The sequence below is a fragment of the Zootermopsis nevadensis genome, unplaced genomic scaffold, assembly GCF_977971745.1.
Source record: "Zootermopsis nevadensis isolate Lab colony 2312 unplaced genomic scaffold, Znev_1.0 Znev_ptg000030l, whole genome shotgun sequence".
Taxonomy (NCBI): Eukaryota; Metazoa; Arthropoda; class Insecta; order Blattodea; family Termopsidae; genus Zootermopsis; species Zootermopsis nevadensis.
The window spans coordinates 3,133,384-3,159,844 of NW_028259162.1; the positions used below are offsets into that span (position 1 = coordinate 3,133,384).

Genomic DNA, 26,461 nt, shown 5'->3' on the forward strand with positions numbered 1-26,461 from the left:
TACGCCGTTCACTGTGATAGGTATGAAATTTCATTGAAATTAGACACGTGCTTTGGATGATGAAACGTGGACACGTAGACGAGATCTCCCATAAACGGAGTGTGAATTTCGTACAAGGACCCCTCTTTTGTTTGCTGGAACATCATTCATTCATATGCTAATCACATCAGAGAAGCTCGGTATATATAATACGCGACTGTAATCTTGAGACTTGCAAGGAATGCAGGAAGTCCGAAGCCTTCCTCATTCACTCCACAAGTCTCAAGATTACAGTCGCTTTCCTGTAAGGAAAGGGACAAGCTGAAGATGGCTGTCTTCTGGATTGTTACGCCGTGTAGTCTGGTAGAAGTTTACAGACGTTTCAGAGGTCCTTGCCGCCTCCATCATCAGGGCGGTGATGGAGGCAGCAATGACCTCTGAAACGTCTGTAAAATCCTGCATGTGTAACTGTTTTATCCGAGGATGAAATTGAAGTCTACGGGTGTGGTGAACTTTGTATTTCTTTGGTAAAACACATTCTGGGCTGATATGGACAGTCACGGACTACAAGGAGTAAGCCTTTCCAATCTTTTGACGTAAATACGTCTATACGGAAGGGTAATTCGGTAAAACAGCGTTAGGAAAATGTGTAAGATCCATAATGATCAGCTTTTATATGAACTCCTGCGTTCATAACAATTCTTTACTCCTTTACCTAAGAAACTAATTGTTACGTCATCTGTTTACTCGGCATTGTTATGTTTCATTACTGACGTCAACAATCCGCTTTCGTTATTGCGGAAAGAGCTGAGTTGTGAATCGCTTGTAGAAAAAGTGCGTCGTAGAGTAGATAATTTTGTGCTGGTAAAAACGTTTTAGAATATCACAAGAACTTATCTTATATAAGAATTATTTCAGAGACGTATTTACGTCAGATTCTCCGGAACCGTGGTTCCACTGTCAACTTTTTTTTTGGTAAGAAATTTGTAATTAGTCACATCAGTGTTGTTGGAATCAGTATCATATTACAAAATTATTGGAAAGTCCGGATGAAGGAGGATGAGATCTGGTCAGATGACAAATGCATCTCTTTCCGGTATATTTGTAATGGTGGCAAGGACTGAATTCTTAAATATTATTCGGAGTTAGTTTTGCTTGAACCACAGCTTGGTCCTTATAAAAGGATCTTGGTCTGTCCTATTCACAAATCGACAGATCTTAACGAAATTATTCCGGCAGCTGAACGTCTCCTTTAACACTCTGGTTGAAACGCCTTCACGTCTCAGTTACTCCAGTAGCATATTCAGAAATTCTTCAAGCACTTTTTTTTCCACAGTCATTACAACTCCCCTTCATCCCTTTGGCGATAAGTGTTCGTCATGGCTCTCCTCTCCCCTTTGCCTCAATTATCCGATGGAGATGCCTTAGTCGTCTTCTATCTCGCGGGCCAGTCGTCCAATCAGGAGCGCGCGTGGCGTGGAGACAGCTGCAGTACGAAGCAAAGCCAACCTCCCCCTCTCTTGGCTGACACAGGTGGCGGTGTGCATGTGGGAACGTGGTCCTCGTTCATTTTCCCACGATCGTAGAGGGCCACGGGCCTGGCACACACCTGGCTCGTCTATAAAACAGCCAGCGATAGTTCCCTTTTGACTATTCTGTTGCCTGAGCTCGTGGTGGTGTTGTGTGTTCCAGGACGAAGCCTCAACGTTAATATCAGAACAAGTTGTGTGCAGTGACATATATATAAAGACAGTTGTTGAGTTTATTTTGAAATCGAGAATGCTTCAGGATAACATTGATATGGAACAACTTCAACCGATTTCCAGAACTTACCAGTACAGAAAGGTGAGGATGTGTGTACATTTATTTTTCTGTATTAAACGCCGTCTTAAGTTTAATAATTTCGAAATACTTACGAAATTTTACTTCCGTTATAGGATTCGTGTTTTATCGTTAGAGATAAGTCATTTTTTTGTTTTTTAACATCCGTTATAAATATGTTTTGCGTTAGTTACGAGATGTTTATTCAAAGTATTCATTTTATTATTAATTTTGTAAAGCTTTGGGAAGTTTGGTTTTTAATATTTGATTATCGTGTTATTTTGATTAATCGAAATTGTTGTCTAATGACATTACGTTTTTTTTATTATGGTCTAGATTACAGTTTTATTAATTTTTCAATTTGCATTCAAATCTTTTTTCCCTGGTTACTCTTCCGTACGTGATTTCAGATTTTACTCCGATTAACTTTCAATTTTGCAACGCTAAAGCGTACTTTGGTGGAGTGACGTTTCTTAATATGTTGTAAATTTTAACACGCTCGTTCTGTTCTTCTGCGCAGGTTATGAAGCCGATGTTGGAACGCAAACGTCGAGCCCGGATAAACAAATGTCTGGACGAGCTTAAGGACCTCATGGTGTCAGCATTGCAAGCCGAAGGTGAAAACGTCAGCAAATTGGAGAAGGCAGACATTCTTGAGCTAACAGTGCGTTACCTCCACAAACTAAGACGTCAACAGCGTCTCTCCGCTAACCCAGTAACAGACGCCGATCGTTTCCGCGCTGGTTTCACCCACTGTGCTACAGAGGTCTCCCGCTGCCTAGCAGCTACACCTGGGGTAGACGTGAAACTGGGGACAAAACTCATGACACACCTTGGACATCGCCTTAATGACATGGATAAGATGTCACCGTTGTCGGTACAAGTTGGCCTGCCATCGAACCCCGCCGCTGGCTACAATACACCACCAGGGTCACCGGCGCCGGCTCTCAGTAGTTCCAGTGAAGGGACCATGGCGGCAGCACCGGCTTCGGTCATAACAACCGCGTCATATTACGTCATGCCACTTACACCAGCGTCTTCGACGTCGTCGGCTGGTTGTTTAAGAAATTCGACGTCACCAACGTCCGCTAACATTAGTCCTGACTGTGGTGGTGGTCTGCTGAAGCTCGCGGATGTCACAGTAAAGAACGAGTCATCTGAACCGATCTGGCGGCCTTGGTAATTGAACGAAATTTAAACATTTATGGACAATTAAAGCTGATTTTATTTTGTACGATAATGGGATTCCATGGTGATATGTATAGGTGGTATTTTGGGGTCATTGTGTCGTGTATTTTGGTGTTGTATCAGTGGGTTCGAGGCTTGTAATGTCTTCGTCTTCAGCCCACAACCAAAATAATTCTATACGGCACAGTTTCCCAGAAAACGTACGTCAGATTTTATTTTATTGTTACAGTTAATTTGTAGACCACATCCTCTGTAGTTCGCTTGAAACTTGCAACTGATGTTTTATTTTTAAAATTAATCTTGCAGTCATGTTTACTAAGAATGCTCTTTGTTTTTAATAAGACGTTTCAACATCCGAGACGTTTAGTAGGATTTGGTCTATGAGTTGAGTGTAGTTTTGTAGAAATTATTTTCCAGTATGGGTTATATGATAATCAGACTTTGCTTTTGATAAACTGGTTTATTTTAATCGAAGCAGGGGCATCTCACTATAAAGTCTTTCGTATTTTTAACAAACGCACTTGAACTGATTATAAATGATTTATATTTGCTGGTGAGTTATAGAAAAATAGTTCCAAAATTGTGTGTGAATGACTGAATGATTCAATTGTTTGTTTGGTTAGATTTTTCCGAGTGCCTGTTACGATACGTGTCTAAATATTGCTCAATTTGATAAAGAGTCGGAAGTAGTGAGCTCGGAGCCATTGTGTATGTTGATTAAGTTTATAAATGTTTTCCGAATGTGCGAATGTTCGTTATTGAGAATGTCAAATTTTTTGTACATAACCTAATTCTTTTTCTCACGAGAAAAGTCGTTGTTGAATTGCTTATTGATCTCATATCTGAGTTGGTTCAAAACTGTTTCGTGGTTTTAATGTTGACCACTTCATAATATTTCAGTGCCTTTAATAACAACAGCGTAACAGTAAACAATATAACAATTATCTTTTATAGCTTTAATTAGACTGAAATTCATTATGGTGACATTTTGAAGTCTTGTTATAATCTTTGTAATTACGAATATGAACTATGCATAGTATTTTGTTTGCCTTTCGCAGCAATCAAAGCTGTTTTTGTGATATCGACTTGTACCTGTGATAAATATAACAAATGTTTATTATTTAAGAAAAATCTTTGAAATTAGAAATTACATTGGAGAGTTGATTTTGTATTACAAGCTATTCTGTGATACGAATACAAACAATAATTAATGAAATTAGTGGCAGTGTTGTCATTTTCCCTTTAAGGTTTTGCATCCTACAATCCTACTATCCTACATGTGGTGGAAGTTGCACCTTGGTTTTTTCTGTTTCAGGGTAGGGACTGGTAGGGGGCTCTTGTGAACACTGTAATGAACATTTTGGGTTCCATAAAGGCTAGGAAATTAATTTTGCTGTGTTTGGATTTAATTTCTGCCGAACTGATTACTACAAGAGTTTTAGAATTGCTAGATGTAAAAATGCTAACAAAATTTAAGTTTTTCACGTTTTTGTTCAGATGTCTGAAATGACATATTGCTGATTATTGCGCAAACTTTGGGATGACGAATGCTATTTCGTGCGTGTATGTACTGTCAAACTTCTCCAGATGGCAGTAGTAGATGGGACCTCTTTTACTGCCATCTATAGGCAGATACTATGTTGAAGCTGCACTTACTGCCATCTGTGAGAAAATTTATAAGTAGCAAAGGGAAAATTTTCCATCTTTACAGGGATATTAGATTTGTGTAGGTGTGAATCTTTCATTGAAAAGATGCATCAATTGCTTAATTATTATATGCTGTTAAAAGCCACATAGACGCGTAATACTTGTCAAGTGTATATGTAAATATTGCTAAATTGGTTACATGTTTTAAAAATTAGAAAGTTAAAGCATCAGGCTGGACAATATTATTTACACATAAATTTCCCTAATAATTTTGATCAATTTTTTTTTTATAATTTGTGTTTACCCAAAAGTTATAATAGAACAAATCCTCCAGATAGGACTTTCTTAAGTTAATGTATCTATGTATCTAATATGCAATATCAGCTATTTTTTTAATATTCCTGGATTTTAGAAGAAAGTGCTGGCCGAGATTTCTATTGACGTAAATTCTGATATTGGTAACACTGAATTACTCGGTTTGATTCCAACGCAAGTAGGGAGGTGTGTTGACACCTGTGAAATATAAGTAATTATTTTTAATACATCTGACGGTGTCAATATTGACATGTACTGAAAGTAGAATGGAGGATCTCCTTTTACAAATTGTTAAAGAAGCCTCCAGTACTAAACTCTGCGTACTACGGAAGTCGGCGCAAGAGGCTCATGGTATGTTGTTGCTGTATTCCAGATGGAAGCTTTTTTAATTATTAACAATCGGTATTTCCGTAAAGTACATGCAGTACAATGAGAGATTTTATGTTACTGAAGTTCTACTCTCTTATCAGGCATTAAACGTCATGCTTTATATTCAGTTTTCGAAAGTTTCATTACCCAAATGATTGGCTACAGAAGGTGAAGTGTGATACAATTTATTTATCACTTATTCATATACCATATAGACGGTGCAAAACCGCCTTACTAAATTTTATTTATATAATTGTCTGGTCCATTTACTGGAATTATTCTGTACTTACAGACTTTCTGGATTCCCAACAAGGTCTGTTACGCGACCCAGCTCATGAGCTGAGAGCAAAATGTCTGCGTGCCTTGCAGCTTGCACTGGAGACGAAACGAAGCAAGTTTGTGGCGTATGGTCTCTCTGGCCTCCATGTAAGTTCTGCCTGCGTGAGGAAGCAGTGAGTGAGTTAACTTCTGCTTGAGAGTGCTGATTGGTTTTGTTGGTTCTTGTGCCCTCAATGCAGGAGGAGACAGCAAGGGGGAACTGTATGGTAACACTCAGAAATAACTGTTGTCTGGGATCTTATGCCATATAGTCTGGTAAAAACTGTCGTGTCATTTCAATGGTGCTTACTGCTCAATTATAAGGGTTGTTGCACTCAACACATTTAAAGTTGATGTGATGTTCTTTTATTTGAACAGCATTGACCACTTGTACTCTGTGACTGTGATGCAATGTGTATTGTGCTGCATTGCAGAAACTCGTTCGAGATGACCGTTTCCAGTCTAATTTTGAGCCGGAAGATGATTCGCTGTGGCTGCCATCACAGCTCCTGCATGCCATGGGTTCAATCCTAACCCATTCGGATGACACACAAGTTGATATGCTGAAGGTAAGCACATGTAATTGTAATTTACATTCATGTTCAGCTGTAGCCGATGTCATTGGATCACAGACTTAATTATTTCTTATAAAGATCTTTTGTTGGTAATCCCATGATTATGTCATCACAGAAATGCTAAAGAAGCCGTCTATATGAAGTGTGACGTGTGATGACAGGTACTTCTGAATGTGGCGTGCAGCAACTATTGGATCATGAACGGAAGAATTATTATCCAGATTCTGACTCTGTGCAGTGAAGCGCACGAGACGGGCAACCAGGCTGTTCGAACAGCTGCCCAGGCAGCCGCCAGTCAGACGCTACGGTCGTTCTGCAACTTTCTCGGTAAGTGACCAGGCACATCCACTCATTGGTTGCTGAAATCAGTGTCAGAGCTTTTAGGGAGGGGGAAGAGGATTTGGTTCTTCATGCAGGTGTCCTGATGCTTGGTCATTATTGATGATTTTAGAATAAATATCGTTTGATTTCTTTTATCGCTACAGAAGAAGAATCTCAGGAGCTTGATAAGAGTCTGAGACAGACCGGCGCAATCTGTGAGGGAGGATCCGGGGTGTCGTGCTTCAACGAGGTGATTCCCATCCTGCAGTTCATCTGCAGTAAAATGGATGAGGCACAGGCGTGAGTGTTGATGTCTGTAGAAGGCATTGATCGTTATTCTCGTAATATATTTTAGTTATTCGTAAGTAGGTGCAGTTGGCCCAAGACAGACCTCGTTATTAACGATGAGCCGTCGTATTGTGACGCTCTCGAGTTGATTTAGTGGCACTACTGATTAAAGGAAGTTATACAAAAATTTGATTGCGCATTGTGTTGCAGTGTGGGGAGATGTGGCAACAGTGTAGTGTTTCTGCTGGAGTGTTTGCACACGTTGGTCGCCAGCCTTCCCCAGCAGATTCATAACAATCACCACTTCACGGCTTTCCTGTGGCAGAAGTTCTGTCCCGCGCTGATAGCGTTCCTCGGTTCTCCTCGCGTGGACAAGCACATCGTATCACGAGGCCATCCTGCGGCCGGAGAGGGTGGAGAGGTGCAAGGTCGTGGATCGGGCTGCCTTGCCACTGCTCCCAGCTTCAACAGTTCGGAGGCAAAAACTGTCTACAGGTTTGCGTCGTGCGTCGTTATTCTCTGGAGTCAGAATTAAAATTACACGCTTAGTAACTTACATCTTCAGATAGAGTCGGTATAAGTTTCAACTCGCTCGTTCTTAAGGCTCACGCTTTACGTTTACCCTGATAATTACAACGGCAGTTTTAGCCGAAACATTTGACGTGGTTTAACAAGTGATGTGACCGAAGCCCCAAAGCTGGTGCCTTATAATGAAGAGTCAAGAGAAATATTTAATTTTTATGTGTCTGGTCAGATTTGCGTACTTCGATATGCAGTTTTTGGTCAAGATAACAAAATTTGTTGTTCCAGTATCGGCACGCAGTTGGTTCGTCTCGTTGGTTGCGTCGGGTCTCTGAGGCCTGTGTTGGAGTCTGTGTTCCATCGGATGTTACTGTATCCGCCACCTCAGCATCGCCTCGAGGCTCTCAAGTCACTACGAGAAGTAAGTAGCGTCATGTTAATGGAGAACGGAGCATCGAAAGCTTTCCAATAAGCAACCACTTGACTACTCAATGAATTAATTAGCTTAAGCATATGAGAAATTAGGATAGCGCTAGCAGTGCAGCTGCCCAGGGTTCATTTGATAATGAGGTGCATCGATCGCAGTCGGTAAATAAATGTTATGGAATTTAAAAAGAAATTGATCGTCATTGAATGTGGTCAGTAACAGTTGTAACAATTGTTTCTGTGGAGTGGAGTTACGACAGGACATCAACTGTAAGTAACAAGGGGAGGTAACGAGGAGATGTGTTTAAAATGAAGAAATCGCCGAACGTAGTCAGCGTGAAACAGGCTACAAGCTGTGAACGAGATTAAGGACTAACTACGTCGGCTTATTACTTGATCGCGAAGTATAAATGTGTAGAATTTGCTGTCACGGTGAAGGACGTGGAGAAAGAGCTCAGGTCTTTTTGCCCTGGAGTAAAAAAAAATTACTCCTGAATTAAAATGTATTTTTTTCTTATAGTATTTTACAGTAGCGTGATCAGGGACAGAACTACAGATTTTACTAATACGACTAAGGCAGAGGATTCTGATATTTTAATGTTTTCTGCTAGTTGCTGCGAAGTCCGAGTCGCATTGTGGATTTTGCTGGTCCGATACTGCTGGAGGATGACAAAGGATCCCAACAGCAGAGCGATATGGCGCTTATGCGGCTGTAAGTTGCGTGGAGTTTCACTTTTAGTCGTCAGGTCTGTCCAGGAAAATTTTGGGTAATACTGTTGTAAAAATATGTCATGACTGTTTGCGCTTTCATCATCCCAGTAGTCGTTGATCAGAAATTAATCAGGTAGATGAGCAGTGACATTTTAGCCTAGTGTTACTTGTGCAGAGAAGAGTTATGTATTTTCATGCCTTGATCAGGTTACCAAATCTAACGGAGGTTTTTCTTCAGTGTCTTTCGTAAGTATCTCGAGGTAGATGCCGAGCTAGCGGCTCGAAATAATTACTTCCTCATTCTAAGTCATTACCTTTTTGTCATTTGTGATTGTATTTTAACCGAGCAAAGCCCGAGGACCAGGCGTTTCGTGGCTGGTGCTTGTAGCTTGTGATGTTTTTTTGCAGAGTGATGGATTCCATAGAGGAGTGCAGCAGATCCGCAGATACGTCGGTGTGCAGTGCCAGTGTGGCGTGTATTGTTGCTATGTTGGGCTCACTGGAGGAGTTGTGTACTGGCAAAGGTATTACGCACACCTACATGGACCGAATAAATGCCATGTACGCACAGCTGGACCAATGTGACTACCAAGGTGAGATACTTATTGCTTCTGTGTTTTGACGTTGGACACGTGGCTTTAGACTTCAAATTTTCCAACCCTTAATGATGGGCGTAGCATAGAATGTCTGTTTGTTCTTTTGGTTGTGGTTTATTTTGCAGGTCCGTTAACTTACCAATCATTGCTGCGACTTCCGAAACCATATAGAGACTGTATTGAGCGTGAATTGATGGCTTCCCGGACTGGCATCACTGGAGGAGGGCGCGATGTTGAGAGTGACAGCAGCAGCGGAATTGAGCAGGGGGATGAGCCACTGCCGCGCGTGCACCGACCGCCATCACAGTGCAGCGATGGCAGCAATGCTAGTACAGACTCAGGTGAGACGGAAGGACCAGAGGAAGGCTTCAGCAGCGATCATGCTCAGGTGATGACAGATCTATTACGTGCCCACTGATACGTGGCATTTTCGTTTGACATCGCTCATTGTACGAGAAGGGCAACTGCGTGTTTTGTTTCTTTGTGATGCAGGTGGATGAGATGTTGGAACAGGTTGAGCTGCAGCGAGAACAGGAAGAAGCTCTCAGGTTAGAGAAGCTGCCCCGTACACTGCACCGTGGTGATGACGTGGCTGTTCACCAGGTTTGATTTTCCTCATTCTTGTAAAATATTTTACATGTATCTGTTTTACCAAACTTAGCTGCTCAGTTGTTAGCACTGCTGATTCATATTTGAGAGGTCCCAGGTTGAAATCTACGTCTGGAGGCGGGCTGTCCTGATAGAAATATTTCATGATCTTCCTACATGCAAATTTCAGGATAGAATCTTGAAATATACCACATCCTTTCCAATTCATTATTCATCCATTATCCTGTTAACTGATGATGAATAGTCTGAGCTACCAACATCATTAAATACAACATAAATAAATGAACTATTTTTGTTGTAACTTTTTCTGTTTAAGGTCGGTGAAGAGTACATAGATGTTGAGAGACACAGTGCCCGCCAGTTTGCTCAGACTCTCCAAAACTTTGTGCCCTCGCTGCTGACGCTTCGCAGCTCTGTTGAAGTGGACGAGGCGCTGCAAAAGTTCTCAGCCAAGTACTGCCAAGGTCCGCACACAATCTTCCTTTATCCAGACAAGAAAAACATACGAAAAGATAGCCACGAAAATGGCGAAACAGATACAGTATATGTTGATTTTATTTAAACCCCATGAACAGTTTATTTCTCTGCATTTTTTGTTCACGGTGCATATAATGAAACAAAACTTAGTGCACATTTTTAGGTTTTGTGTCTTTTTTGCAGGCCTGTTTTCTCAGCAGCAAATTTCACCAGACAACAGCAGCAGTACACATAACCTCACTCTTATAACTATCATCAATGCTGATGGAATTTACTTGGCCACTTATTCAGCTTTGCTTCTGAACTTAAAGCTTATTAAACAGGGGTACTACCAGGATCTACATTCCAAGCCAGTTCCAATGACAGAGGTTTGTATAAATGTGGCAGCTTGATTTTTTGTGGACTATTACCACCGGTTTGGGATATGCGGTACGTCTTTTACGAGACGGCAGTAAAGTTTGTCCCACTATACACCATGTAGGCGCTTGGGGGGTGTGGAGGTATAGCTCCTCTCTTCCTTGACCTCGGCACTAGATGGGGGGTGAGTGGTCGGCATCACGCCCCAGCCGGCTTTACCCCCGGGAAAGGACCCCGGTACCCATTGTAGAGGAGGCTGGGTGGGCCCCAGAGCCGGTCTGGACGCAGAGGCTAGAGGAAAAATCCTCTGCCCCCGTCGGGGATCGAACCCCAGTCGTCCAGCCTGTAGCTAGTCACTATACCGACTGAGCTATCCCGGCTCATGTAATATTTTCAGTGTTATATAAAAAGTTGTTGATGTCCATGCTGTGTTATGACCATTTTTCAGAACACTTTTTTACAGAAAAATTGAGGTAAAGATACAGACAAAGATCGGTGTGTGGTTATAAGAGTGTATGATAGATGGCATTTTGTACAACATCTTTTATATGTTCTTTTATCTGTTGTTTGTATGGGAATGAAACTTGGTTTCTCTGTCTGAGGTAAGAGCGTTGATTAAAAGTGTCTGAGAAAGGTTTTTACATATTCATATCTGTAGAAAGGCGTAATCTAACTGTTGCTTGTGGCTCGTTGGTTATTAGGAGCAGTTTGTAGAGAGTGTGCATGGAAGTGGGGTGCTGGTCTACCTCTCTGATACTTGGCTGTCGGAACTCTACCAGCTGATCCTCGCGACGAGCGTACTTGAAAAGTGCGGCTTCAATACAAACTCCAGTACTAACTATGCTCTCATTAACCTTCTCACAGGTAGCACTAACTTTTATTAATGGTACTGGGTGTGGTTGATTTGTTACTACGGTTACATTGGCCATTGTCACTTGTATGAAGTATAATCAGTATATATGAAATTTTGGAAGTTGACTGTACTCCTTTCTTCACCTGACTGATTACCGTGATACTTACGTATTTTTATTGATTTTTAATATCTGTCAGCATTCTTCTTTGACTCGTCATGAAGTCGCACCATTAAATGACCTGTTGTCGGTATTTTGACAACTGTATAATTACCTGAAGGTGTCGGTAGTGCCAACTCCTGAAACATTGCGTATATTTATTGTACCTCAGATATACAATAGCCAACTTAATTGTAGTGTAACCTGTAATTGTATGAGTCTAAAGGTTTGTGATTTGTTTTTTTATTGTCATGGTCATGTGCTTTACTTATGCAGTCTTTTGCTTTCTCTGCATGTATAAACAGATTTTAAGGTTTATAGGATTTTTCTTTGGCTTTTCTCAGATAAGTAGGCATTTTATTTAAATAATTTCTATATTTATTATAATAAAATGATTCATAACCTGATAACAATTGTTATTTTTAATGTGAGCGACAAATTTACTGCTGTGTGTGACCGTCTTGTCGGTGATTCCATTGTAATTTTTATAATATTTTCTTCCGTCATAGATGTGGACGGGCTGGATAGTTGCCAGCAGGGTGGCCAACTTCTGTCAGACTGTCAGCGGCTTGAAAGGGCTGCCACACATACTGACACCAGCCCAGAAGTTGATGCAGGTGAGAGGGTACAGACATTTTCTGCTGTTAAATGTGCTATGGCATTCTTTGATAACAGAGGTTCATAATTTCATATGAAAAGTGATATTATTTGTATTAAGTATATGAATTTAACACATGGGAAAGGTTACTGTATTTTCCCACACATTTTAAATCCAGAACTTCTGAATGAATTTAAAAAAATTAGTCTTGTGGTGTCTGTTCTAAATTTGTCAGGCAAGTTTAATTTTGGTTTGTATCAGCCCAATGTAACGGGTGCCTTAGATGAAGCCTGTATCACATTTTGTTGATTTTTTAAAAGAATGACCCATAATACAAAGAAATTGGCACTGACAAAACAAAAAACAAAAAATACAGATGTGATTAAGGGCTACAACTTTTGTTTGAAACCTGTCTTGATGTGATTAATATTTAAGAAACTATAAGAGGAAAAAATTTATGACTACAAGTTCAAAATTTATTGAAAGATATACTGATGATTATCAAGAAAATTGGAAAAAGAAACACGTAGAAAGAATGCAGAGAAATAGGTTACCAAAGTTAGAAAAACATAGAAATATTTATTCTTGGATGTGAGTTGATAGAGCTGGTTTTATAAACCCAAAAACCAACTGATTCAATATGATGATGTTGACTGCTTTCTGATATCTGCAGTGTAAACATTGCTCTGAACATTGTAGAATCAGTCTTCCAACAAAAATTTGTTTATTTTGTTTTCCAGGTGTGAAGCTGTCTCGTCGTGTGCTGACTTGTTGCTGGGATTCGATGCTTTCTGTTCTGTCAGCTGGTTTGGGTGACCCCAGAGGTCAGCTGGGTGTCACATCTAGCTTGGCACTACTTCTTGGGTCAGAAGGTGCTCGAGAGGAGCATCGCAGAGCGAGGGACAGTATTGTGGCAAGTCTAGAAGGTCTCCAGAAGGCTGCCCGACTCAGCAATATTTTAGGTAGACACACATTAATGTTGAATATTTATTTGAATTAATTTGTTTTAAATCTTTGCCAGTGTGGTAAGTTTGTTTATGAACTTTCAAAACGTAAATTTGTTTCTGTTTTATAAGCATGCCAGGGACATTGAGGTGGTAGCGTCTGTGAGCAAGCTGGGAAAAAGATGAAAAATTTCAGTCTGAAAATCTGAAGGGAAAGTACTGTTTGGCTAGACCTTGGTCTCCATTATTTCAAGATGTTCTCCTAGTCTTATATTTTAAAATCGTATGGAAAACTGCAGCATGTGGTGTGAGAATGTTCCGCAAAGCCCGTCTTGTACGTTAGAGAAACTTACTTTTTGTTTTTCTGTTTTTGAGACCTTACAGAATTACGGCATAAAAGTGCCGTCTCTCAAACTCTGTGATGCTCATCATCGCAGGTTTGAGCTTGCACCGTAACCACTGAGTTGCTAATCGGTACCATTCTAGCAGCAAGAACCATCATTTTCTGGCTCAACTGTGTGTCTCAAAGTTTTCTAGCAACTCTTGGTTGGCAACATTCTTTTAAGATCTTTCATTTTCAAAATATGATACCGCTTGTGCTGGTAGGATTGCAGAATCGGTGCGGTAGCGTTTTCTCCCTCCTTGCGGCAGCAGCCTGCCCCGACACCAATAGTGGAGACAGAGTGGAGTCCCCTGGTAGGCACAGACTGGGACGACCTCGTAGTATGCTGAAGTTGCTGCAGAGGCAGCACAAGCTCCACACTTCCCATGCTCTCAGTATGGATGTCCTGTTGGGTCGAGGACTTGAACTCGGGAGCCACAGCCCTGATTGTTGGGCCCATGTGTTCAAGTTAGTATCATTTTTTATTTTGGGTTTTTTTTGTGTGAAAGTAAAGTTGAACTAGTTAAGTGTCTGGTCGTGAATTGGATGACCAAGAATTGATTGAATTGACGTTTTGACGTCTCTTTGAAGAACGGTCTGTTTGGCTGTTTCAGGTGTTGTGTTTATGTCAGCAAATTGGAGCATGGGTTTTTCAGCCAATCGCAGAACAGAAATTTGGGCCCAAAGCTGGCTATAAAGCATCCAGTTTCAAACAGTGATAAAACTTCAAATATGGACAGACCAAGTTTTACAGTTCAGGATGATGATGAAACCTGGTAAGTGTATACTTATAATTCCTTATGTCAACAAACTTCTTTTAACTGCGGAAGTTTGAGAATGTGCTCTTTTCTCAGCAACCAGTTTACATAAAGAAATTAATAAATTTTCTTCATGACGCTAATAGTGGATAATGTGTAAATTATATTACATTTTGTGCTAGCTCTCTACCTCCCTCCTCCCTCCTTTTTGAGGGGAAGGTGGTGTGAATAAGAGTTAATGAATAAACTTACATTGAAAATATACGCTTGTATTTTTACATCATCTGTGTTTATTGGTACGTTCGTATGGAAGTGATTGTGTAATGTATTTAATTGACACATTTTAAAACGTGTGTTTTTTCAGCATCGATGTATACAGTTTCTTGGCAACTTCGAGTGCCCCCGAGTCCAGTTCTGGATCTATTACGGAGTTGATTCAGGAGAGCAATGCAGACATCACATCACAAGGAGTGTTGAGTTACGAGTATGCAGCTAGGGTGAGCTGTGTACTGTCACAGCAGGTTGACAGGTGCGTGAAGTTCGATAACGTTTCTTGTGCTCCGTGTTTCACCGTCAAGTCCGTTCATCTATTCACGATATTAAGTAGGATTGTTAAAGTTAATGAATTTGTATGTGTCACTGTTCAGTCATTTTTATTAATGAAGGAATTCTTTCATCGTCATTCTTTTTAGCATATTTTCTTATTTCAGGCCACCCCCACCTTTGTTCTCTGTGAATGTATTATTTCCTATATGGGCTTTTCAGATTGTAATCTGGCAAATTATTTGGCTGTTTTAGGCTGTTTGATGATGCTGCGCTGAAGCTGAATCTGCAGGCCCTGACCAGTTTCCTGACAGCGCTGGTTGCAGCGTCACAGGTGCAGCTGTTCTCTACGTTATCACAGCATGCGGGGTCTTCCACTAATCCCGGATCAGTCAAGCGATGGTGGCCGCGGCGAGAGCGGACCTCCCGAGGCAATGCCAGCCCTCTGTTAGGAGGCTCCCAGTTATTGCTTTTGCATCGAGTTGGAGACGCGATGCTCAAAACTGTTCGCAGCGGTCGTCCTCTTATTCACGTGATGAGAGCCTGGTCAGTTGTTGGACCTCACCTTATGGAGGTAACTAAACCTTTTCCACGTAGCAGCACAATAGCAACAGATAAATCTTGTATTTACACTTCAGAGATTTCAGACTTGCTACTTGACATTCACATCCAACTTCCTGTTGTGTTTAATGTGGTATAACATTTGCATTTGAAAATGTTCTTCGGATAACGACGTACGAGTCAATCGGTAAATGAAGAAGTTAAAATAACCTTCTTGTAAGTAGTAATAGTATGAAGCATTCTAAGCATTGGGTTTTATTTTACAGGCGGCTTGCCACAAGGAGCGAGCAGTCTCGAAGAAGGCGGTGGCCTGCATCCACGATACAGTTATGGCAGTGCTAAATGAACAGGTGGAGTTGCCGCACTTCCACTTCAATGAGGCACTGTTCAAACCATTCGAAAACCTTCTGTGTTTGGAACTGTGCGACGTCGATGTGCAAGACCAAGTGAGTTGATCATGACACCACGAACCAGTTTATTGTATTGTGATCTGTTTTTGAGAATAGTGACCGTTTGATTGAGCCTTATTCGTGGAATTAGTTGTTTTATTAGACTGATACGGATTAAAATTATTTTTTCTTTGCAGATTTTAATGTAGATCGTCAATTATAAATTTAATTTAAATCTAGAGATGGAATGTGTGTGGACAGATGGATGGATGTACTGATGAACATGGGTTATCCATTATGCATTTATTTTATATAATTCATGCAGATAAATCATAAAAGCAGTAATTTTTAATTAGGCACAAGAGCTAAATGTCACAGAAAAATTGTTTTCAAATTATAAATAGAATTTCATACTTTTTTTTTCTTCTAATTTTATTTCTTCCTGAAGGAATTAGAAGTAGAATGAATTTAATTAAATATGAGATTTTAAGATGGGTGTAAACTTGAAATCTATTAATGTAAAATGAAATTAGCTCTTACCAAGCAGGTTTTTATAGCAGTAACTCTAAATTTATTTTCATTAATTACCAGTTTGAATGTCAGCTGTCTATTGAGATTTTAATGACTTTACTCAGTTTATCCTAGCAAATGATGGGATAACATCTTCTAACGACCACAGATGTGTCTTTATTGTTACCTTTTATGTTTGTTTTCTTATCTCATACGCCACTGTATAATTTCTGGATTTAAAACAGCATTTTTAAATAACCTGAGAATTTAACCAGTTACTTCTTTTATATTACAGATTGTAAGCTGTATCTGTGAATTTGTCGAAGCAAGTCGAACAGAAATTAGATCAGGTTGGCGGCCCTTGTTTGGAGCTCTGCGTGTTGTGAAGCTGTCGGCCCATCATTCACAAGATGAAACCAGCACAAGTCATTTGCATGCCTTTCTGGATGTCTTCGAGGTGTTCCTGGATACGGACAATCCGCTCGTGTTCTCCAATGCTGCCGTTGACTGTATCCTTTGCCTGTTGAAACATGTTCGTGGCCCCAGTAAGTTTAATATACCTTGAAATGTGAACAGAATTTAATTAAACGTATCAAACGTAATTTCAGTGTCGTTTATGACTTATTATGCAGGCGAACTTGAAGATGCACAAGCAGGCAGCAGTGAACCTTTAGGTTATGATGACTGTGTTCCGAACCCAACACTAGAACTGTGCGTCGCTGCTCTTAAGTTCCTCACTCGCTCTGCTGGTATCCTTGCTTCAATGTACAGCATGCCAGCATGCCCCATGTTCCACACAGCTCACAGGTAAGCGCTCGCTGCTTTCAGATGCGTGTGCCTTCTTAATTTCGGCAGAAACATTTTTTTATTACGCATGCCCCCAGAAGATCTTAACTACAATAACTCTTGTGTTTGATTTATGTTAATATTTTTCATCAATTTATGCTGTAAGTTTTAATTAACGTAGTGCATAAAGTACTCTCTTTGTTGGTAAGTTTTAAATGACCAATACAGAAATTTTTGGTTGTGGCTTTGGTTCTGCTATCAGAGAGTTCATTTAAGTACAGAATATTTGGTAATTGCGGTAAAGATATAATGAATTCTTCTCGGGCTACCAGCTGTGTCAGGCGACTTAATGTAGAAAACACCCGTTAAAGCGCCTGATATGGCTGGTAGCTCAAGAAGAATTTGATATTTGTCTCTTCTAGCCGATGATATGTAGCGGTAAAATTGCAATTTGTAACAGGATAATTATCATTTCAATTTACTGGACACCATAAGTGCACAAAGACACTTAACAGAAGTGCGTGTAGCTTTATGTAGAAATGAAATGTGGTTTTGCCTGCTGTTAGCTTATTTAACTTATTTACCAATCATCATCACATACTAAGCGAATGAAACGTAGAACTGACTACCTGCAACCTGGCGACCTTATATTATCCAGATGTCGTCTTGCATCCAAGCTTATATTTTAATTTTGTTCATTTAGAATTCAGCTAAATAACTGCCCACAGCAAGTGGATGCAGTACTCCCAAACATAGAAGTGGTCCATTTTGATGGGGAGGATGACGACGACTCCGGGACGAGCGACGCGTTGTATCAACCGCTCTGGCCATTGCCGAGTGACGCGTCTTCGCTGGATGCTGTGGATCAGGCTAGCGGTGTCTTGCGCGTGTTGTTCATGTTGTTGGAGGGATTGGCTAGTGCGACCGTGACGTGTCCTCGCAAGTTCCAACCTCACACTCTTGACGCACTATTCCAGCTGCTTAGGGACCTCATACACGTGCCAGGTCAGTAATGACATAATTGATTAAGAAGCAAAGAGGTCTTTGTAAATATTATTTGTCTCTCACACATAATTGCAGGTAGTATCGTAGACTAAAATGCTTGTATGTGCGTTATCAGGACCGCAGTTTGCCCTGCACTGCGTGAACCACCTGCTACTTCCCATGGTGCAGAACTGGTTGCGCAAGACGGGCCGCATCGTTCGAGGCTGGGACAACTTCGCACCCAACTTTAAGCAGTGCTGTGGCCTCACTACAGACCTCGTAGTTAACTTCCTCACCCAGCTGCAACAAGGTGGGGCTCCATTTTGATTTCAAGGATTACAAAACTTTCTCCTGTGAAATGATAATGCAGCCATTTTATAAAATATTTCATCATTCTTCATTCAGCTGTTTGTGTAACTTTTGTACAGTAATTACATTTATTAGTACAAAATTTAATTTAATCATGTAGGATTTGAGGTTTTCACAGCGGTGAGAATGAGTATGATGAATATTCATCGCCCCGATGACGGAGGCAGCATGACCTCCGAAACGTTGGTTAACATCGTCCAGACTACACAGCGCAACAACCCAGAAGACGGAAATCTTCTTAATTTAATTAATTTAAAATTTATTAAAATGTCAGCATTTCGAAAGGGACCTATCAGATGTGTTGAAATTACGAAAGCTTGCATCCTGCTTTAGTCCGAGCTTAGCCCTAGGTCAGAAGTAAAGCCCTATTCCTTATGCCAGGATTAGATCTCCATGAATACATATTCAAAAACACAAGTTACCGTCTGTTGTTGTTAGGTACGGAGTCTCCCAGCATCCCTCAGGCCACTCTGATGTTGAAACAACTTCTATTGGTCATGGTGGAATGCATTGTACAGCCAACAGAAAGCATTGCGAGACTGGGCTGTGCTTGTATAAGGTAAATCACAAGTTGTTTCCCCACAGTTCTTGTTTTCTTGTGAAATATGTGAAAAGAAATTGATATAATTGTGTATGCATGTTACAGTTCTTAATACATTCAGACTGATGTCTCTCATGCTGTTGTATTGACACAGCACAGTTTTGGTGGCATGTAGGAAATATCTTTCAGAAATTTCAGTGTTTCAAGGTTTATTACAAAAACTTTTGTTTTGAAACTTTGAGCCACATCTGAATGTGTTAAGTATTTCACTGCAGTGATTGAACTCAAGTAATTGGTGTGCACTCTTCTGATATCTCTTCTTTTTCGTAACTTCTTCAACTAATTACCCTAAAAGATATTTTAATATTATCCTTGGTCTCATAGGTGACTATATTTTTTATTTTTAACTAATTTTCTGTGTAATTCTTGCTTCTACGTACGTATCCAACCCATACTAACCTCTTTGATATTTGTCCTTTTGTTAGAGGAGAAAGTGTATCAATTCAAATTGCCTTGTTACAAGACTTTCTCCTCCCTGTGTTTATTTTATTTGTAGTGGGTCCAGATATTTTCCTTCACTCCTTAAAAAAATGATCTTGATTTCCATTTTCCTCCTGTAATTTTTGGATGTGACTTTTCACAAGACAGAACTAGAAACCTGCGTGTTAGCCAAGTACCATGTTGATGGAAGGAAAAGATTTCTACATGTGTCAACACTGTTACATCGATATCGACCAGGCTGCATATCGAAGTGTACCAAGCGATATATTGGAAGCGACTGGTCGATATGTCGAAATCGGCTAGTGAATATATCGATATCCACCAGGCGATATATTAATTTTTTTCAAGTCGATATAAAAATCGACCGGTGTATATATCGAAATTGACCAGTCGATATGTTGAAATCAACCTTTCAATATGTCGATATCGACGAAGCGATTTTTAAAATGCGGCCAGTCGATGTACCGAAATCCACCACGCGATATACCGACATCGGCAATGCTAAACAGGTAGGCCCCGCTTTACGACGCTTCAGTTTACGCTGTTTCACATTAACGCCCTTTTAAAATAATAATGAAAAAAATAAAAAAAATATCAGAAGAAAATTTGAAAACGCAAGCGTAAACGCAGCACACAAAGTGGGTACCTAGGCGGCGCTAGTGTCGGCGCCAGTTGCTTCTTCTCGTCCACCGGTACAATACATTATAATTCCTCCTCGATTTACGCCGCTTCAACTAACGACCCTGAGGAGGTGGAACGTAACCCCGACGTCAATTGGGGCCTACCTGTATATCCATATCACCCAGTTGATATGACCGAGCGATATATTGTAAAACGACCCGCCGATATATCGAAATCGACCATGCGATTTATCTAAACAAACCATGTGATGTATCGAAATCAACTAGTCGATATACCAACTCGACAAATCGTAAAACCTAAATGTATAGGCGATATATCAACGTCGATCTATCGATATATCCTTACTGAATGTAACCAAACCCAGAGTGAGAGATGAGATGTGAAGAGAAGAGGAAGGGATAGAGAGAAGGAGAGAGGAGATCAGTGGTGAAGAGAAGAAAGGTGGTGAGAAAAGCCAATTGCAAGTGTTGAGTCATAGATGAAGCTCCTAAATTAATACTGCTTCATGCTTGTCTCAATGAGAACCTGAAATCTGACATGGCAATATTAATTTGCAATGTGTTTTAATGAAACCTAAAATCTTATGTATTTTATTATTTTTGTTCCTTTTACATATGATCTATTGTGTGGTGTTGTTCCTTGAAGTTTACTGATCAAAATTTTTTATGCAGGTTTTACTTTCTCTGTATTTGTTACATGTTCCACCGGTCTCATTCTATTTAATAACTATTAATACCATGTTCCTTATTATGTGTGTTTGTGCCCTTCTGTATTCATAAAAGGAACACAGATTTAAGTTAAAATATTATTTTAAAAAATGACGTGTGTTTTGGTTTTGCTTTCAGGTTTCTTTATTTTTTTCTTTTTGCTACCATTTGTTTTGGGGAAATTGCACTGTGTACAGTACGTGCCTTGTGGCTAGTGGTGAATGACTTCCTTTGATGTACAGTGACTGATAGACTGAGAATTGCCTCTCCCCTAGGGGGACATTTTTCATTGTGTTATTTGAAGGTAGACCCCATGTGGTGATAAGTATGTGAGTGAATGAGTGGTGAGTGGTCAGGATGTCACCAGTACAGTAACAGCCCCAAAATTCTGATATTATTGCCACTTTGAATTTAATAAGCAGGTAGAATCCACATCCTCTTCATAATTGCTTCTTCCTCTCTTTCTCCTTCTCCTCCATCATGATTGATGCTACTATTATTACCACCACCTCCATTAATCTTTATCATTATCTCCTTTGTTCTTGTCCTGTCCCTGATTCTGCACCTGTTGCATGTTTTACTTCTAACCATCTGTTCCAGAGTCTTCTTATTAGTACGTTTGATGTTGTCCAGTTCCCTAAATTCTTTTCACATGTTTTCTTGCAAAATTCTTGAGCATCACGTGATTTCCACTTATTTTAAACTCGCTTTATTTCCCTCGTATCATCTGTATGACTTTGGTGGTCCAGTTTTGTAAATCACAGTAGATATCTTGTGTGAATTTGAAATTAAAATTCTTTAGCCATGATAATTTCTTATGAGGGCAAGGTACCGGTTTCTGAGGTAAACCGATCTCTTAACATTGACGGTGGTCTATGGGACCTCCCTCAGACACAGTAATCAACACCCCTTTTCCATGCTCGTTCCTTGCCGAGTGGTGCTGCGTGTGTTACTTCCTGTTATCGAAGAAGCTAGGTTTACTGTGTTAACAAAAACAAATTCTGGAAATCGTTTGTGATGCCCAAATTCCACAAAATGCTTCGGTATATGCAGTTGGACTGTCACGAACAGTAAATTAATGGAAAATGCCATAAATAAGGCCATTTCTGCATTTTTCAATATCAATTTCAGCACATTATTCATTAATCATCCCATATGAGCTACTAAGAGCGCAAATTAAAGAAACCACAAAATCGTGTGATTTGTGAAGGAGGTTATGAATGTGTGGGGGAGGGGGTGAGAGAGAGATTAAAATTTTATTGCATTCATTTCGTCATTATATTTTAGTGTTTTAGAGCATAGCTTAAAGGAGCCCCTGAGGATGGGTGGGAACTGTGACCGTATTCTTAATTTTATAAAAATCTTCAAAGTTGGCTTTAAAAATGAGTTCGTTAGTGTGTGATTTATATAAAATGCAGACTACGCGCACGTAAATAATACCACACTAAGACGACAGCTTATCTCAGCCTGAGAGCTCATTTCACACGCTGCGATACCTGACACCGTGTCCTGTGTAAGTTTGCCTGATTCATACTCGCTGTGGCAGTTTTTCATTTAGTAATGGATCCTTGTGATGATATCTCTAGTGTCAGCAGGTTATGTGATCATTTGGGCGTGCGTGTAATGAATGACTCCTGACATCACCCGTCACACTGCATTAGCTTGAACTACAGTCAGAATGTTCTGGTGTTCCTTTACTCTATGCTCCTTATATAGAATGGGATTGTATTTCTGACGTCATTTCTTGGACGGAGGGGTACGTAGCAGGTTTGGTTCATGGTGTAGTGTTTCTGTTTCATTCTGGTGATATTTGGTTCAAAACGTTCCGAGTGACTAGCTGGTTATTTTATTTATTTGACAAAGCTTTTACACTTACGTAAGTTTCGACCGATAGAATAATTGTGACAGATTGGAAGGATGTGGTACTCTTTTTTTCAAATATTATTTATGATGATCAAATCAGAGAGGAAGACTCAGGCAAGGCATGTAGCATGCATGGCGGAGAAGATAAAAACATACAAAATCTTTGTTGGAAAACTTGGATGTTTTATTAAAATGGATCTTGGGAAAATGAAGTTTGAAGGTGTGGACTGGATTTATCTGCTTAGGATAGGGACTAGTTGTGGCCTTTGTGAACCTACTAATGCACTTTCTGGTACCATAAATGCCAGGGAATTCTTGACTAACTGAACACGCTGTATTCTTCTCAACAGAAGCTTTGGTGCATGGAATTAATTTGCCATGGCCTGTATTTAAGGTATTAGCTCAGGGGGACTGGGGAATTCTGACAACTTTCAGTCGGGGCATTCATTCTCCAGGCTGTCGTCTCAAACTGGGATATCGCATATAAAAGGGATATTGACCACTACGCTGTCACTGTCTGGAGAAGTGACCAGCTGTCCTGGTTTCATGGTTTCTGTGGATTTTCACAGTCTCTGTAGCCAAGTGTTTGCATTCTTCCTTGATATAGGAACTTATTGCTTTCTTTCATATCCTCACCTTCCAAGAATTTCCCTCATATTTATTTCTTATTTCTCCTATCCAAGCCGCAGCTGCTAGTTACGTATTTGCTCATGTGCTAACGAAAAAGGTGATCTTTAATTTTACATTGATCACTTTTGAGTGTTGACCGATATATGATCCTAAGTGTGGGACAAGTTCTAACCCTTTTTTCAATGATCCTGTGTATTTAAATATATGTGATCCTGATTTGGGAAATTTTTGACCCTAAAGAAGTACGCAAATGACCTTCGGCTTTACATTGATCTTTCTCAGACATGAGATCTTAACTGATGCTAGCTCAGACCCCAGACTAGTCCTAGACAATGCCTTGGTTTTACATTAACCTGAGTGGTAGGCGACCTTTGGCTTTACGTCAAGCCTGTTCGATCTTTTACAGACATGTGATCCTGAGTGCAGGGCCAGTTTTGACCCCAGACCAGTGGCATATCACCTGTCTCGCACTACACAGAGCATGTTCCGTGTCTCTACACTCCCTGCAGCAGCTGATGGTTGCATTCTGCCCTGGATCACACAGCTTCTATGGCGACGTAGGTCAGGTGAAAGTGGCAGCCCGCAGAGACTGTACAACGAGGGAGAGTGAGCGCCTCCGACAACTGGCACAGCAGGTAACTGTAGTCGCAGGAACTGAGAAGGTTAATGTTTTTTTAATCTTCATATAATTTTGTTAGGATTTTTTAAGTCTATAAGGGTGGGGTGTGTGGAACATGAAAAATGAGAGAAGTATACAAAATTTTGCTCAGGAGACTTCAAAGGAAAAGATGACTTAGAAGTCTAAGTCTTGGTGAAATAATAATATTAAATACTTCTTAGAGAAATATGATGTGGAAGTGTGGACTGGAGTGAATTAATTTGTGATACAGTCCAGTGGAATGGAGATGAAGCTTTGAGTCCCATAAACGAAAGGAATTTCTTGATTAGCTGGGTAACTATAAAGTTTCCAAAGAAGAATCTGTGCTGTGGACTTCATTTTGATTATAAATTGCAAATGAGGAAAATACTTTTATTTCACCTTGTAATTGTATGGACTGTGATTGGTTTTGCAGGTATTCTTGCTCGAGGGACAGCGCGATGTGTCTGTAGCCCCCGGGCAATGCTCCCGTTCTGGCAGTGTCGGAGATGGGGGAGTGGCGTCAATTGGGACCTCAAGTGGTGAAGAGAGGAGTTACATCTTTCTGCTCTACCCTCCAGACCTGAGCCATACCCTGAACCCTGACCTGTTCATCGTGCGAGTACCGTTCCGCAACTTGGTCGTGGGTCTACTTGCCCACCAGATGCTGCTGCAAACGGTGGGCAGCGTGTTGCTGCAGGGAACGGCTCATGTCATTCCGAGGTAACTTTTGCTCTTATGTATCATCTTTACGTGGCTTGGGTGCGGAAGGATGGCCGGATGGACGAGTGATTATGGATGGATGTTTGACTGAATGAAAGAAACATATGAACAGGTCCATCTGCTAGTCCAGGCTTTAACATATAATTGTAGACGCAATTGAGATTTGTACTTACTGAAATAATTTTGTCCCCCACAGCTTAGCTAACGTACTACTTCAGAGCCCAGCTTCCGCTCCTCTTGACGGCTCTGGCAGTCATCCTTCTGGTGAGCAGCAGCAGCTGTCAGGCCTCATGCGCTACATGTCGCCATCACACATACAGATGCTTCTGTCCTGCCTCGATCTCTCGTATGAACGTGCCATCGCATTCGACTCGCGTCCAGGTCTCAAGTTTCTGGTGCAGAGGGTAGCGGGACTGGAACGAGCAGCCAACCTTTATCGCCAGGCTGGTGCCGCATGGACCATCAAGGTGGTGACATTGTTTGACCTGTGTCTTCATGAAGTTGGTCGCAGCGGCGCCACGCTGGATAAGGTTAAGAGGATCTTGGAAGATGAGCCTCCTGGACACACAGAGGTGAGTTGCATGTAATCATTTCTCATAAATGCTTCACTCTGCTGTGCACTGCGGACTCTGCTAATTACGTTTATTCGCTCCGAAATGTTGGGTAATTGTCACGGTATGTCACAACTGTTGTCTGCTCGAGTTATGCAGTGACATTTGTCTGTTTTTCTGTTTCAGGTTGGAAGTACTGATAAGAAATCAGGCTGGGAGGAAAGATGTATAAATAACTCGGACAAATTGAACTCCGGCTCGCTCGGTGAAGGTATCATGCAGAGTCCTACCTCACTAACGAGCGGCAGTTGCGATGAGTACGGAGACATGGCCGTGTTTTTGTACCGTCTTCGGGCTAGTTTTGACCAGCTGTGCGAGACGTACGTCGACGTAGTTCTCGATAAGGACGGTCAGCACTCCGCGGTGGATCGCATTGCTGATGAACCGATATTCTTCCTGATTGCCCAGCCTAACGACTTCCCCGAGATCCGACATAAGGAATCTCTGCCGCACGCATCCGTTACATCCACCGCCACTAATTTCTCGTTCGAAGAGAAGAGAGAGTTTGCGCCCGCGACCGAAACTCCCCGTCCCGTTAGCGTTACCGCTTACAATCTGGATGACGTGCAAGGCAAGAAATTTAATCCAAACCCAACTGCTGGTGAAAATGGATCTGAAAACATAAAAGATGATCTCCGACATGACGAAGATACGTCTCTGATGCCGGAAGTGGAGTCACCTATTGATTCAGGTGATGAAGATGTTTTCGAACAGCCAGCAAAAACAAAAGATAATAAAACATCTGATCGCCCATTTGTTCTGGCAGATTTTACTAGACAGTCGTATTCGACAAGCGACAGCGAGGCAGATATGAGGGTGGAAGATGCACCAGAACAAGAAGATCGCCGTGGCGACGAAGGCGACATAACCGAAGATGCCGTCTATGACGTGGCAACTGAGAAGGATATAGCAAATCTGATGGGAGAATATAAGAGACGCAAGCAGACGAGATCGATGCCTCCGAGGAGGAATCCATTCTGCTCTTCCAGGACGGACTCCCCGCCACTGGGCCACCCGCTTCCGAGCCAGCCGGTGCCGCTAGAGATCGAGCAGCAGCGACGCAGCAGCTTATGCAGGGTGAGTTGCTGTCCGGAAAATAACGTAATGAAATCTGGAGGTTCTTGTATATTTCAGACTGCCAGGTGTTTGATATGAATACGAAAAATTATCAAGTTCACTTCTGAACGCTTGCTTTTAAAGTGATGGAGCATTTTAGCATCGTTTTTGTCGCCGGTAAAATGACTCTTTTCAGA

The 26,461-nt window shown here is 41.0% G+C and overlaps 2 protein-coding genes and 1 long non-coding RNA gene across 4 annotated transcripts in view; 2 read left to right on the forward strand and 1 right to left on the reverse strand.

The window, feature by feature from the left end:
• Window positions 1-1,447: 1,447 nt before the first annotated feature.
• Window positions 1,448-4,207, forward strand: LOC110841273 (enhancer of split mbeta protein). Its single transcript, XM_022086664.2, has 2 exons — window positions 1,448-1,824; window positions 2,321-4,207. The coding sequence occupies exons 1-2, from the start codon at window positions 1,759-1,761 to the stop codon at window positions 2,981-2,983; spliced, it is 729 nt and encodes a 242-aa protein (XP_021942356.2). The 5' UTR covers window positions 1,448-1,758; the 3' UTR covers window positions 2,984-4,207.
• Window positions 4,208-5,115: 908 nt separating this feature from the next.
• Window positions 5,116-26,461, forward strand: part of LOC110841263 (brefeldin A-inhibited guanine nucleotide-exchange protein 3) — a 37,758-nt gene continuing 16,412 nt past the window's right edge. For both annotated transcript variants that reach the window (XM_087358999.1, XM_022086653.2), the window contains exons 1-30: window positions 5,116-5,301; window positions 5,612-5,745; window positions 6,072-6,206; window positions 6,374-6,539; window positions 6,698-6,833; window positions 7,032-7,316; window positions 7,632-7,764; window positions 8,381-8,481; window positions 8,889-9,073; window positions 9,202-9,464; window positions 9,569-9,679; window positions 10,002-10,149; window positions 10,346-10,530; window positions 11,221-11,383; window positions 12,039-12,146; window positions 12,868-13,089; window positions 13,678-13,921; window positions 14,068-14,229; window positions 14,576-14,740; window positions 15,010-15,328; window positions 15,582-15,761; window positions 16,510-16,759; window positions 16,847-17,021; window positions 17,704-18,005; window positions 18,121-18,294; window positions 18,792-18,912; window positions 23,644-23,872; window positions 24,311-24,597; window positions 24,794-25,169; window positions 25,335-26,285. In XM_087358999.1, the coding sequence (XP_087215125.1) occupies window positions 5,217-5,301; window positions 5,612-5,745; window positions 6,072-6,206; window positions 6,374-6,539; window positions 6,698-6,833; window positions 7,032-7,316; window positions 7,632-7,764; window positions 8,381-8,481; window positions 8,889-9,073; window positions 9,202-9,464; window positions 9,569-9,679; window positions 10,002-10,149; window positions 10,346-10,530; window positions 11,221-11,383; window positions 12,039-12,146; window positions 12,868-13,089; window positions 13,678-13,921; window positions 14,068-14,229; window positions 14,576-14,740; window positions 15,010-15,328; window positions 15,582-15,761; window positions 16,510-16,759; window positions 16,847-17,021; window positions 17,704-18,005; window positions 18,121-18,294; window positions 18,792-18,912; window positions 23,644-23,872; window positions 24,311-24,597; window positions 24,794-25,169; window positions 25,335-26,285 (6,495 nt within the window). In that variant the 5' untranslated portion in view covers window positions 5,116-5,216. The remainder of the gene's footprint in view (window positions 5,302-5,611; window positions 5,746-6,071; window positions 6,207-6,373; window positions 6,540-6,697; window positions 6,834-7,031; window positions 7,317-7,631; window positions 7,765-8,380; window positions 8,482-8,888; window positions 9,074-9,201; window positions 9,465-9,568; window positions 9,680-10,001; window positions 10,150-10,345; window positions 10,531-11,220; window positions 11,384-12,038; window positions 12,147-12,867; window positions 13,090-13,677; window positions 13,922-14,067; window positions 14,230-14,575; window positions 14,741-15,009; window positions 15,329-15,581; window positions 15,762-16,509; window positions 16,760-16,846; window positions 17,022-17,703; window positions 18,006-18,120; window positions 18,295-18,791; window positions 18,913-23,643; window positions 23,873-24,310; window positions 24,598-24,793; window positions 25,170-25,334; window positions 26,286-26,461) is intronic.
• On the reverse strand, window positions 16,369-19,747 carry LOC110841266 (uncharacterized). The gene is made up of 3 exons (XR_002547150.2): window positions 19,354-19,747; window positions 18,776-18,948; window positions 16,369-18,335 (listed from the first exon to the last, which is right to left on the reverse strand). It is a non-coding gene; the product is annotated as an uncharacterized LOC110841266 (long non-coding RNA).